The sequence below is a fragment of the Canis lupus genome, chromosome 6, assembly GCF_048164855.1.
Source record: "Canis lupus baileyi chromosome 6, mCanLup2.hap1, whole genome shotgun sequence".
NCBI classification, from domain to species: Eukaryota; Metazoa; Chordata; class Mammalia; order Carnivora; family Canidae; genus Canis; species Canis lupus.
The window spans coordinates 39,124,969-39,137,796 of record NC_132843.1 but is presented as its reverse complement, the minus strand read 5'-3'; the positions used below and the strand labels follow the sequence as shown (position 1 = coordinate 39,137,796).

The following is a 12,828-nucleotide window of genomic DNA, read 5'->3' as shown; positions in this document are numbered from 1 at the left end:
GAGATGACATTGGGGCACAGGTCACCTCTGGCATCCCTGGTGGCACACAAGGAAGGAGGAAACGAAACTGAGTTGGCTTGGAGGCCAGCATGACCCGAAGTCAGTGTGACCCAGCTCTACCTGCACCCCTGGCTCTCCCCTCTCCTCAGGCTGGGGGCTGGTGGCAGCCACGCCCTTGCCTCCCCTTGGCCCAGTGCCCATAGGCGGCTCTATTCTTAGCTGCCAGGGTGTGAAGTAAGTCCGTGGGCAGTGATAACACAGGCAGAGTCAACATAGAGTCAACAGGCCACGATAAGCACAGCATTAGATCCGGACGCTGACGCCAGGCCTGGCCCCCTCCCTGGCCAGCAGGGTCTGCTCTAGGCACCTTGGGAATGGGGAAGTGGTTCTGGTTCCCTGACCCTTTGGGCCCAGGCACGGTGCCTGCCCCCCTCACCACATGCCCTGGGGGCCTTGGCCCTGGCATGGCCTTCAGCCACCAGCACAATATACCCCCTGAAGGCCACTGTCACCTGGAGCCTGAGCCAGAACGTGTGGCTGGAGGAGGGTTGGGAGCACCTGGCTTGGGATCTCCTTCCCTTGGGCAGCAGATCCCCTGAGCACCCCTGTTCTGAGCAGTAGCGGAGCTCCCTGGATCCTTCCCACCTGTCACACCCAGCGCAGAAATGAAAAGGGATGGTCAGGTTCAGGGAAGGCAGAGATGTGCCTGGCAACGTCATTTATTGTTTATAAACCATGAAAATAACAGCTGTTGCTTGGCACAGGCCTGGCAGTGCCCACTGCAGGGGCAGCAGGGAGCCCCAAAGGCCTTGCCTAGCCGAACCCACTGGGGACACCCAACTTCAGCTGGGGCCCCAAGGGAGACTTGGCACGTTGGCATGGGTGTGGGACAGGGTGAAGCATGCAAGAGGGAGGAGAGATACAGGCATGCGGCTGAGGGACATGGGACCTGGACAACTCAAGCAGGATGACAGGGGCCCCCATCCTCTCACCAGGGAGTGCCTGCCTGCCCCGAGGCTGGAGCTCAGCATCCATGGGGCAGGGAGCTGGGCAGGGCCAAGGGCAGAGCGCAGAGCTGGGGGCCATGCCCAGTGTTCCAGATGCCTTCCCTCCCAGTCAGCCTGGGGAGGGGTACAGGACAAGGATGGGGCAGGGGCTCTCTCCGTGAATTGGGTAAGATGCCATGGGCAGGGTGTGGGGCAGAGACTTGGTGGGGGCTGGAGCCTGGCTTAACAGGCAATGGAGAGAATGGGGGACATCTAGAAGGGTGAGCAGGGGAGAGTCCCTTGGTCAAGAGAAGGCCCCAGGAATACACAGACATAGGGAAAGGGACAGGACGACATGGCAGGAAGAGTTTGGGGAGAAGCTGCCGGAGGAATAACCCAGCTCCAGCAGGCCTGGGGACCAGGGCCCAGGAGGGGCCAGAAAGGGTCAGTCCAGCTTGGCAAAGCCCCCAATGGTGACCTTCCTCTCAGGCTTAGTGCCCACGGGCTCCTGAAGCTGCACTGCACCACCCCCAATGAAGCAGAAGGCAGGGCACACAGGCCCTGAGCAGTCCAGAGGGCACTCCAAGAGCCCACGGAAGGACACAGCATCCAGGAAGGAGACGCGGCCCCGTTCATAGTCCAGGCAGATGCCCAGGCGGGGTGGCAGGGGCACAGTGCAGCTGGCAGCAGGGCCATCCCGCCCTGTCAGCCCTGCATTTGAGCTGGCCCCAGACCCCAGCAGGATCTTGCCCATGCCGATGGTCAGGAAAGCGAAGGGCGGGGACGCCTCCACTGTGGCATCCTCGGCACCACTGTCATGCCCACTGTCCGGATCGTACCTGCAGAAGTGGAGTTGGGTAGGAGAGTGTTGGGGGGGAGGGGTGTGGCACTCCGGGTGGGTGGGTGGGGGCAGAGGCCTGAGCCCATGAGGATGGAATGTCAGGGAGCAAGTGGTTGAAAGGATCCATTTGGGGTACTGAGAGGATGTGTGCAGACACAGCGATGAAAATGTGGGGCTGCGGGTGTGAGTCTAGCGGGAGAGGGATATTGAAAGCAGGCACACTGGCAGGGAGGTGGCGGAGAAGGAGGGACTAGCTGGGGATCAAGTGTCCCAGGAAGACAGGAGATGAGCAAGTAGCAAGGAGAACCATGTGGGGACATGGGGACATCATGCTGGTGAGGCCCTCAAGGAGCATTCAAGGATGAGGGTTTCGTCACTGAGGGGCTGGAGAGAGAAGGTGGTCGGGGAGGTGGGTGTTGGGAGGGAGGTGGGATGGAGGGGGCTGGGGGCGCCACAGGGTTGGGGGGATTGATGTTGGCAGGAGAGTACTGCAGAGAAATGGGGTATTTAGAGATTGCTAAGGGAGTGCTGGGAGGAAGGGTTTGGAGAAGTGCATGTATTAGGGGGTGTTAAACAGGCGTTGGCAAGAGAGGAGATGGAGGTGGACATTTTCAGGGAAGGATCTCAGGATGTTGAGAACAGACATGGTGAAGGAGGAGAGAGGGTTTCGTGGAGAAAATGCATTGGAACAGGGTGTTGGGAGGCGCAGAGGCTCGGAGAGATGGTGTGGTGGTCCTGAGGACAGATGGAGCAAGTGGATGGCCCCCTCTCCCAGCCATATGCTCCTCCTTGGAAAACCAATTCTCCAAGCCCTTCCCCTAAGCCCCCGCCTGCCCCAGCCACAGGCCTCAGCCTGGCATCCATGCTCCTAGAGTCCCCCACTGCCCCCCAAGCCCGTGGGAGCTCCCCTCACCACCCCCATCCCATCCTCAGCTCCCCCACCTGGGCCCCCATGCCACCCCCCAAGAGGCCTGACCTGGGGCTGATCACATCGGGGGCACCCTGGAAGCTTTCCTGAAGCTTGCTCTCCAGGCCGACGCCCACCTTGACCAAGTAGGAGGCCGGGTCCACGGCACAGGCCCAGTAGCTGCGTCCTTGGGTCACAGCCACATCGCCCAGGACCACGTCCACGCTCAGGTGGCAGCCGGTGAGCAGCCGCTCCGCAGCCAGCAGCAGTGGCAGCCCCGGCACACTCCGTACTGCTCGCTGGTCCTTGCTGATGGCCAGACGCTCCCGGCTTGTCCCCCAGCGGCCGTCGAGGAAAAAGTGCAGGACTGCAGTCGGGGAGGGTAACAAAGGAGAGACGTCAGGTGATGAACACTGGCCTCAACACCGGCCAGGGAGGCCGTGGAGGCCGTGAGGTGTCAGCAAAGGACACTGGAAGATTGTGGAACGTGAAACATGCTGCCAGGGATGGGTGGGGGCTCCAGGGACCAGGGCCTACAGAATCGCAATGGAGAACACAGGGAGAAAAGAAGAGCATCCCAAATGGGCCCGAGATCCCAGGAAGAGTTTTAGTGGTGGGCCCAGACACTGGTTCCCCAGACCTAGAGGACTTGCAGGGCTTCCTCCCACCCCTCTCTGATGGCTAGCCCCCCAGAGAGTCCCCACTGCTGCTCTGTTCCAGCTGGTGCTATGCCCCCTACCTCCAACCTACACCTTGCAGCGCACCCCCCAGCTGGGCCCCCCTGGAGAGCTGCCATCATGGAGTTCTTAGTGGGAGCTGGGAACTCACCTGGCTTCATTCTCACAGACACTGTCACTGTCCCTACAGAAGAGGGACTGGGAGTTCAGTGGGGGCACACGACTCGCCCAGGGCCACCTCTGGCAAGAGGCAGAGTAGGGATGTGAACCCAGGCAGCCTAGCCCCAGGGTCCGGGAGCACAGCCCACTGTTGTCTGTCCAGTGCCTGCCCAGCACCAGCTGTCAGTAGGGCTCGTGGGTCCCCACACACCCTGCGCCCTGGAGGTGCCATACAGTGCCCCCCATCTGCCCACTCACCAGGTGCCGGGGGTGTGTGTAGGTGCACATCTTCACTGTACTCGCCGTAGCCAGCTTTGTTGCAGCCGCGGACACGCAGCACGTACACAGAGCCTGTGTCAGGGTTCTCGAGCAGGGCACTGGTGCCCCTCACCTCTTCCCGCCGCTGCCAGCGGGCGGGGCCTGGCTGGGCAGGCACATCGGTACGCCGGAACTCGATGGTGTAGTGCCAGGCAGGTGGCGAGTGGGGGGGCAGCCGCCAGCACAGGAATATCTGGTCGTAGGCAAAGGTGCGCTGGGTGTCAATGACGGGAGCCTCGGGCACTGTTGGGAGAGACAGCTGGGGTCAGTCGGGGCCTGGTCATGGGCCTGGCATGGAGGGCAGGCAGGAAAGGGGAAAGCAGCGGGGGCCGGGGGGGTGAGTGTGGGTGAGAGGGGGCTGGAGATGAGGCCACCTGGGTGCCTGGCAGGGAGGGGTAGGGCAGAGCCCAAAGGAGCAGGGGAGAGGTGTGTTGGCGTGCACTCGCAGAGGGCAGGAGGCCTCGTGCGGGTCCTGGACTGCCCTTTGCCCAGCTCCAGCCTTGGGGCAGTTGCTTCCCATTTCTGGGTCTCAGTTTCCTCCTCTGTCAAAAATGGTCTTAGACCAGATGGGGACCCTTCTTTCTACGACCTTTTAAATTCTATGAATAAAGAGAAGCCGTGGAGAAAGGCAGGCAGAGGCCACTTGGACCCAGGAAAAAGGGCACTGGACAGGAAGGAGGGGTGGAGTTGGAGGGAGACAGATGTGAGAGTCAGCAAGGCAGAGAAGGGGACAGCAAAGGGCAAGCATCAGCTTGACAATGGCAGGAGACAAAGGCCAAGGGAAAGAGAAGTAAAGTCCAGAGGGCAAGGATCCCAAGGACAAAAGGTCAGAAGGGCAGGGATGAGGCAGGAGCCTACGGCAGGCAGAGAGAGACAAAGGGGACTAGGGCAGGGGGGTGGGAGGAGGACCAAGAGTTTGGTGAGGGCAAGACAGAGAAGGAAGCAATGAGTGGGTGGCCGAGCTGAGTGGGGGCGGCAGGGCAGGGCCCCCGGGGCAGGGCCGCTGACTTGCCTGGGGTGCTCCGGAGCAGAGTCCGCGGTGGCCACAGCCTACAAACAAAGAGAGGGAGAAGCAGCGCTGAGCGCGGTGGGACAGTGTGGCCGGGTGGGTGAGGTGGGAGGGGCAGCTGGCCAGGCTGGGCAGGAGGCCAGGGAGGTCCCCGGTGGGCACTGCCCCCCGGGCCCGCTGCTGGGAAAGAAGGGAGGAAGGCTCTAATTGGGCGCGGGGCCACCCCGGCCACCTCCTCACCTTGTAGGAAGTTAAGCTCTGTCAGCAGCTTCATCTCACGCCCTACGTCCAACTGACAATGGCGGAAGGAGGAGCTGGCAGCTGGCCGGAACGTCTGGAGGGCCTCCGTGGCCCGGGCAATCCTGGGATGCGGGCAGGCAAGGGTCAGGCACTGCTGTGTGGGCAGCTGCCCTGCCCCTTGATTCTGCCTCGCCCATCCCTAGAGCTTTGGCACTTGCTTAGGTCACTTCCTTGTCCCTTCAGGCCAGCTGGATATCAGCTTGGCTGGACAAACCCCCTCAGGGCTCATCTCTCCATTGGGCAGCACTCTGGAGGCTGTCTTCCACAGTGGCTGCACCCATGATGCCCCTGCCCCTAGGAGCCTGTGCCCTTGTGCTGTGCCCGTGTACCTGTTGTGCAGCTGCTTGGCTGCTTGCACAAAGCAGGGTTGGTCTGTCTCCTTAAGAACCTCCTGGGCATAGCCCACCAGACCTGAGCCATCCAGTAGGCTCCGGTGCTCCTGGATCTGGGCGCTCAGACGGGCCAGCCGCTCCTGCTGGCATTCCTCAATGGCCTGGAGTAGTGATGCCCGCTTCTCCTCCAGCACAGCCCCCAGTCCCCGAACCAGCTGGGACACCTCCTCCTTGGCCTGCTGACCACTCACCTGCCCAAAGAGCAACACTCACTACCTTCTTGAAGGCAGCACCTGTGCCAGCCTATGCCAGCCTCCTGGGGCACCACAGCACAGCTAGGATGACGAAGGCCCCAAGCAAATCCTACCCACCCATTCCAGGCTCACGGCCCTATTGCAACAGCACCTGCACACCCAGATGGGCTCAGCTCCTGAGACTTTGTGCCAACCTTCCTGGATGCCCACACCATAATCCTGACCCTATAAGGAGTCCCCCAAATAAAAGAGACTATGACTGCACTAATGTCCACTTGGACTGCACTAATGTTTACTGGCCTCCGGGCCACCCTTATTGTCTGTCCCCAGGTCAGTTTACTCAAGTGACCTGGCAGCAGGTATCAGAGACCATAGCCTTACCCTAGCTCCAGGGACATGTGCCATCCTCAGCAGGCAGCAGAGCCTGAGGGCATCTGAGCTATGTCCCCAGGGCTCCCTAAACTATCCTTGCCCTGGGTGATAGCCACCCCGTCCCCACTGTAGCCCCAGGTACAGCCTGGCCTGGGGCACTGTTGTTCCTGCTAGCCTGGTTGAACCAGACACATCCGTGGACCACACGTGGGCTCCCTGAGCTTTCGACCAGGGGATTGGGCCGTGCCTATCTGCAGGCCCACCTCCGTGCCCTCCCTCACCTCAGTGTGCCTCACGGTCTCCTCCAGCTCACAGATCTGGGTCTGTACTGTGTCCTGGTTTCCCAGGATGTATGTCAGGCTCTTTGTCAGCTTGTCCTGAGGGGGAAGAAAGAGGTGGGCATCATGCCTCACTCGGCAGAAGCCAGCAGTCAGGAGGCGGTGTGAGAGGGTATGCGTGTGGCTTAGCACCAAGGTTGAGTAAGGCAGGGTCCTCACCTTGAGGGCCTGGTAGGCACTCAGCACTGGCGTGATCTTGTGTCCGCCGTGGGTGCGCCTCACCCGGCAGAGCTGGCACACCAGCCGCTGGCATGTCTTGCAGTAATGGGTCACCTCTTCCTTGTGGTCTGGGCACATCAGGCCCTAGGGACAGAGAGACCAACGACATGATCAGCCAAGGGTGAGTTTAAGGCCGCTGACCTAACGCAGAAGCAGTGCGGAGCCCTGCCTCTACCAGCTGCTGGAGCCAGGAGAGGAGAGAGGGGAATGGGGAGAGGGGCCGGGGGTGCCCTGCAGCGCCACCTACTGGTGGCAAAGGCTCGGAAGGGAGCCCAGCCGCCACCCTCCCTTCGTCTACACGGACATGTGTCCTAAGGGCAATAATAATGATAATTAATCTCTGCCTCATGGCTAATAATTAACCTTGTCCATCTTGCTCCCTGCCCATCCCCATTGCTTAGAATAGCGCCAGGCACAGGGTGCTTGATAAATATTTGGTCGCTGAATGAATGAATGCAGCCAGATCTTTGTTGACGGGGAGCTTTCACCAACTACCTCATGTGATCCTGTCCACAAACCCCAAGGTATGGGTATTGCAGGGCAGATTTTATCATTCTCATTCCACACACAGAAGATTGGGGCTCCAAGATGTTTAAAGATTTATCCAGTCCCTTTCTTTTGTCACAGAAGAAGGAGCCTGGCCAAGGCAAACCTCTGCCCACCTCCCCTCAGAAGCCCACAGCGCCGGGCGCCCACCCACCCAACACTGCCAGGTCCCTCTCCTAGCGGGCTCACCTTGGGGCGGAAGGAGAGGGTGGGCAGGGTGGGCTCGTGCTGGGCCTTCTGGGTGCCCCAGGGGTGGAAGAGCTTGAAACACTCGTTGCAGAAGGTGGCCCGGCACTCGGTGCAGCCCTTGGTGGCCTCTAGCGGTGGGGGCTTGCACAGCTGGCACAGGATGGCACCACCCACACTCACACTCTGGCGGTACCGCTCCACCACACGCTCAAGGGTCAGGTTCCGGAACAGCCCTGCCAGGCCCCGCTCCCCCAGTTCCACATCACCCTGGCAGGCTGGGCACGGGAACATGATCACCTGGGGGTGCAGAGCACCTCGCTTGCGCCCGGGATACGTCCCAAAGCCTGTGGAAGAGCCAGAGAGGTAGGGAGGGAGGAGTTACAGCTGGCTGAGGATGGGGAAAGTCTGTTCAATTAAAAAAATAATTTTTATTGTGCCAGAGCTCAGCTCCCATTAGAGCCTGCATGAGCGGTGTCTTCACCCTCTGCACAGTGCCAGACCCTTCCAGCTTCCTGATGTACATCCCAGCATCCCCATCCCCACCCCCACCCCACAGGACCCAGCCCCACCTGACTTAAGCAGCCGATCCAAGCGGTCAGGCTTGGGGAGAGTTCTGCGGGAGAGGCGGGGACTTCGGGTGGAAGGGGTGGAGGCAGGAGAGGTGGGCTCAGAGCTGGGGTCCCCACAATGGCCTATATAGCCTTGCTGGCCCAGCACCTCCCGGGCACAGGCCTGGCACACGTTGTGAGTACAGGGCAGCACCAGTGGCTGCTTGTACATCTCTTGACACACTGGGCACAGAAGCTCCTTTTCCATGTTCTTCATGCTTGTCTGTGGAGGGAGCAGGAGTTGGGTCAGAGCATGGACACCTGGGCATATCTCAGCAAGCCTTTCAGCTGCCCTTAGAAGCCCAAAGGTTGTCAGGAAGGGGCAGAACAAGCCATCTGGGGCTTTTCCCCAGCCACGAGCCTGGGCCGGGCTCACAGACCTTCCCAGCACCGGCTCCTGCCCGTCTTCCTCCGGCAGACAGCAGACAGCTAAAGCCTACGGAGGGGCGGTTGGAGGTCCGGGTGGGAGCACCTGCCTCCCCCAGCATCAAGCCCCACCCCTTTCACTCCCCCGGCGGGGGCTGGGCCTGCAGCCCCTCTCACCTGGCCACGGCCCCCATCCCCCCACCTCTGGGCCGCCGGCTTCTCTCAAGGACACCGCCCATTCTGCAGCTTGATGCAGACCCCCGCCCCCTTCTCTGGCAACCCCTCTCCCCAGCGTGACTCCTCCCTAGAGCCAGGCGCCGCACGCTCTCCATCCTCCTGCTCACCGCGTCCATCATCCTGCCGCGGCTCTGCCTGCAGCCGCCCCAGCCTCCATTCCCCATCCTTCACCTCCCCAACCGTCTTCTCGGGTCCCCGACACTAACCCATTCCCTTTGCCCTCCACCCGCACCATCCGGCCCTCCCGCTCCTTTCCCCGGCGCAACCGGACTCGTCACAAGCCCCTTCCCAATCTTGAGGGAGACAAGCGCCCGCCTACTTGCCCCCTCCCCACCGGAAGTACCCCTCCCTTTTTTGGTGGAGGGGGTCCTCAAGCTATGCCCCACCCCCACACCTCACCTTGGTCCCTCTCTTCGCAGCCATCCCGGTCAGGGGCGCAGCTGACACAAAGGAGGGAGGCACAGGCAGGGAGGGGGAAGGAAGTGGTGGGGGGGAGCAGGGTTGGCACCGCCCCTGGGAGAGCCGGGCACGGGTTGCCATGACAACCGCGGGCTCAGAGGCAGCCCCGAGTGGGGGCGCGGTGGGGTGGGGTCTCACGGAAGGGTCCAAATTTGGAACTGCACCCTGGGGCGGCTCCTTCAGCGCCCCTCACCTAGCCTCAGTTTTCTTGGAAACAGTCCAAGCTCACGCACGCCCCCTCCTCATAGCATAGCCGGTTGGCCCTGCAGCCCCAGGCTTGGTGCACTGCTGGCGGCTACCCCGGCCCACCCGCCGCATCCGGGTAGCTCCGGGTTCCTTAAACCCCAGCAGATGGACGCTTACACGGCACTCACCCCTGGGCTGCCCCCGGGATTACCCTCTCCAGTCTGCACCCCGACCCTCCCGGTGCTTTCTGCCATCTCCAGCCCCCTGGCTACATCCCAGCGACCTGCCTCATCTCCACCTGCCGAGGTCCCGGCCTGTCCCGGACCCCTATGCTCCCCCTCCCCTTCCCCTCGACCCCACCTTAACTCACACTGATGCGGACCAGTGCATCCATGATGGAAGTGAAGGTCTGCATATCCTCACCCTCAGCCATGGCCCTACCATGCCCACCCGCCCCCGGGTGCCCGATCCCGGCTGCGGCTGCGAACCCTGGGCTTGATGCAGGAGCCTGGTGGGGGTGTGGGGAGGGGGGGGTGAGATGTCACTGCGCATGCTCCAGGGACAGCTTCGAACAGCGCCCGTCGAGGTAGGAGGTGGGCAGTAGTTCTCCCCACGTGGTCTTTTGGAGACGCGGGGGGGGGGGGGTGACATGGAATGGTATTTGAGGGAGGGAGCCATTTCCTATGTTCGCACTCTTCATTGGCTCCCTAATCTTACTTACATACAGCGGGAGGATAGTTTCGGAGCAAGAGGACCGGAGGACTTGGGCAAGAGCCCACGGGAGATGCCAAGGCAACGAACGCGGGGGAGGGAGGTGTGAGGAACGGGCACTAGAGATGACATAAATGCAAGAAAGACAGGAGTGGGCTAGAGGCCATGGGCCATGAGCCCAGCGTCTTGCGCGGAAGGCAGCCGACTCTCGGAGTGCGGGGAAGGGCAGGGGACCAGGGCGGTGGCCAAGGCCGCTCCTGGACGCGATACCTCCTCCGTGCCGGCAGGGGCGCTGCGGCCAGGCGCCTAGAGGGAGTGCGGGCAGGACCTGGGGGCCCGCGAGTCCGCGAGTCCGCGAGCGGGGCTGGCGCATGCGCACGGACGGCCGCTGCGGTTCGGTGCCTCTCTTTCTTTCCTGAAGTGCCTTCTGGGCCTGGGGGCAGCGTGCGATGGGTAACAGGACTGGCGGGGTCCCCCTACGGACCGGCGGGACGGGGCGGGGGCGCACCGGCTGCCCCGGTCCTCTGCCCGCAGAGCTGACGTGTCCCGGGCCGCGGGGGCGGGAGGGCGCGGGGGCCGGGAACGCCGTGGGGGGAGGGTCGCAGCGGGGGTGCGCAACCCCGAGGGGCGGCAGGGAGGGCCCGACCCGACCCTGCGCCTCTGATGCTCGCCTCCCCTCCAGCCGTGGGCACGGGCACCTCGCTGGCGCTCTCGTCCCTGCTGTCCCTGCTGCTCTTCGCCGGGATGCAGATGTACAGCCGCCAGCTGGCCTCCACCGAGTGGCTTACCATCCAGGGCGGCCTGCTGGGCTCCGGCCTGTTCGTCTTCTCGCTCACCGTATCCTTCCAGGGCTGCTGGAGGTGGGAGGGTGGGGGGCGCTGTTCCGCCTCGTCGCTTCGCTCCACCTGCCCTTAACTCCCTCCACCAGGCCTTCAATAATCTGGAGAATCTGGTTTTTGGCAAAGGATTCCAAGCAAAGATCTTCCCTGAGAGTAAGTGCAAACGAGAGTCGAGTAACCTCCCCCAACACAATGCTGACTTCCCAGGTGCTTGGGTGATAAAGTTTGTTCAGAAGAAGGAAATACCAAAAAAAAAAAAAAAAAAAAAAAAAAAGAAGAAGAAGAAGGCCACCCTTGAATCCAGCGCCTCTCTGAGCGCTTGGACTCGGGCCTGAAAGCAGGAAGCCCAGTTCTCAGGGGGTTCTGAGGACACTGGGCACCTGCATGCTTGCTTTGCATAGTCTTGGGGGGAGGTGGAGGTGGGGGGTGGAAACAGGACCAAGTTTACTGAGGGGTTCTGATGGGAAGTTGAATCAGCGGCAGTGGGTTCTGTTTATTTGAGATAATGGTGAGGAGCTTCCCTAGTAGATACACCAGATTTCTGGTCAGCAGGAATCCTGACCAAGTTAGAATTATTGTTAGATTATTTCTTTGAAAGGATACTTGTTATTGCTCATGTAATGGAGAATTGATAATTTAGTTATTTATACAGAATTAAGTTCATAAAGCAATTGGAGTATCACCTTAGGATCACCTAAGGAATGTCATGAATTTGAAAGTGGCAGCCAATGCCGCCTCTGAGGAGCCTTCATCTGCTAGAACGCAAACCTGCCACATAGCTCTCGTGTCATTGTGCTCCTCTGGGTGGTGGCTCTCCACCTAGCCCTGTTGCAGCCTTCCAGAGCTCCTTTGGTCCAGCAGCCTCTAGACTTCTGAGATGTTGTTTCCATGTGTATCGTCTTCCTGGGTTTCTTAAAGAAACCTTTGTTGTGGGGCAAGGTTCTTGACCCCCTTCTCCCACCCTGGCCTCCCCAGCTGGGCAGGTGGTGTCTGCCCTGCTGGCTAGCTTGCCACTTTCTCTCCAGTCTTATGCTAGATAGCCCAAGACCCTTTCCTGCCTCCATGGACACATGCATCCAGATACCCGGCCCTCCGATGGTGTCCAGGGAGTGAGGCCCTCAACTTCTACCACTGGCCAGCCAGTGTAATGAATTGATCCTTAGTGGCTGGCTTTTGTTGGAAAGGCCTACTTCCAATGGGAGCAAAACTTGCCCTTCACATTCTGTATCACTTTTCCTTTTCCTTTACATTAGAAGAAGGCCAGGATAGGGAAGTGATGGGACAGAGCTGGTAACGAGCACATGTCTCTTTGTGTCCTGGGCATCATTAAACGTGTCTGAAATCGTCCTGCTGATGTTGTGCCATACTCCTCCAAGCAGATCCCCCAAGATTCAGAGGGCCCCAGATTTCTCCTAGACTCCACATATGAATGCTTGGTGTTTCCAATTCCGACCACCACCCTCCTTGTCCCCTCTTGCCTTCTCAGTTCTTCTTTGCCTCCTTTTGGCTCTCTTTGCATCTGGCCTCATCCATCGAGTGTGCGTCACCACTTGGTAAGTGCCTCACAGCTGCATAAGGGGTGCAGCATCCTGTCCTTTGGTGCTGGATCCTCTAGTAATTTCAGACCTTCCCTGTCCCTCCCTCCCCCTTTGCCCTCCCTCCTTTCCCCTTCCCCATTTTCCTAAGGCTGCTGCTGCTGTTGACCCTAGGAGGCACCAGGCTGGGAGCATACACACTGATGCCACAGTCTTTTTATCTTTGCCCTGTAGCTTTATCTTCTCCATGGTTGGCCTGTATTACATCAACAAGATCTCCTCTACTCTGTACCAGGCAGCAACTCCAGTTCTCACACCAGCCAAGGTCACGGGGAAGGGCAAAAAGAGAAACTGACCCTGACTGTCCAATAAAGTTGATTCTTTGTAGTTCTGTGAGTTGTGATATTCTGTGGCTTCTTCTGCCAAGGCCTGCATGGGTA

General features: G+C 60.5%; 2 protein-coding genes across 9 annotated transcripts; one reads left to right on the top strand and one right to left on the bottom strand.

Moving 5' to 3' along the window:
• Positions 1 to 684: 684 nt before the first annotated feature.
• TRIM46 (tripartite motif containing 46) lies at positions 685 to 9,835 on the bottom strand. 7 transcript variants are annotated; one of them, XM_072829792.1, is made up of 10 exons: positions 9,674 to 9,833; positions 8,017 to 8,278; positions 7,448 to 7,791; positions 6,653 to 6,796; positions 6,437 to 6,532; positions 5,527 to 5,780; positions 5,138 to 5,259; positions 3,829 to 4,131; positions 2,804 to 3,101; positions 685 to 1,825 (listed from the first exon to the last, which is right to left on the bottom strand). In XM_072829792.1, the coding sequence occupies exons 1-10, from the start codon at positions 9,734 to 9,736 to the stop codon at positions 1,432 to 1,434; spliced, it is 2,280 nt and encodes a 759-aa protein (XP_072685893.1). In that variant the 5' UTR covers positions 9,737 to 9,833; the 3' UTR covers positions 685 to 1,431. The 7 variants fall into 7 exon arrangements, with proteins under 7 accessions (XP_072685893.1, XP_072685895.1, XP_072685892.1 ...); XM_072829794.1 differs by having other exon boundaries at positions 9,664 to 9,794; XM_072829791.1 differs by lacking the exon at positions 9,674 to 9,833 and adding an exon at positions 9,058 to 9,629.
• A 115-nt stretch (positions 9,836 to 9,950) lies between these two features.
• On the top strand, positions 9,951 to 12,775 carry KRTCAP2 (keratinocyte associated protein 2). 2 transcript variants are annotated; one of them, XM_072829799.1, is made up of 5 exons: positions 9,951 to 10,095; positions 10,697 to 10,851; positions 10,943 to 11,006; positions 12,340 to 12,406; positions 12,623 to 12,775. In XM_072829799.1, the coding sequence occupies exons 1-5, from the start codon at positions 9,987 to 9,989 to the stop codon at positions 12,741 to 12,743; spliced, it is 516 nt and encodes a 171-aa protein (XP_072685900.1). In that variant the 5' UTR covers positions 9,951 to 9,986; the 3' UTR covers positions 12,744 to 12,775. The 2 variants fall into 2 exon arrangements, with proteins under 2 accessions (XP_072685900.1, XP_072685901.1); XM_072829800.1 differs by having other exon boundaries at positions 9,970 to 10,467.
• Positions 12,776 to 12,828: the final 53 nt, after the last annotated feature.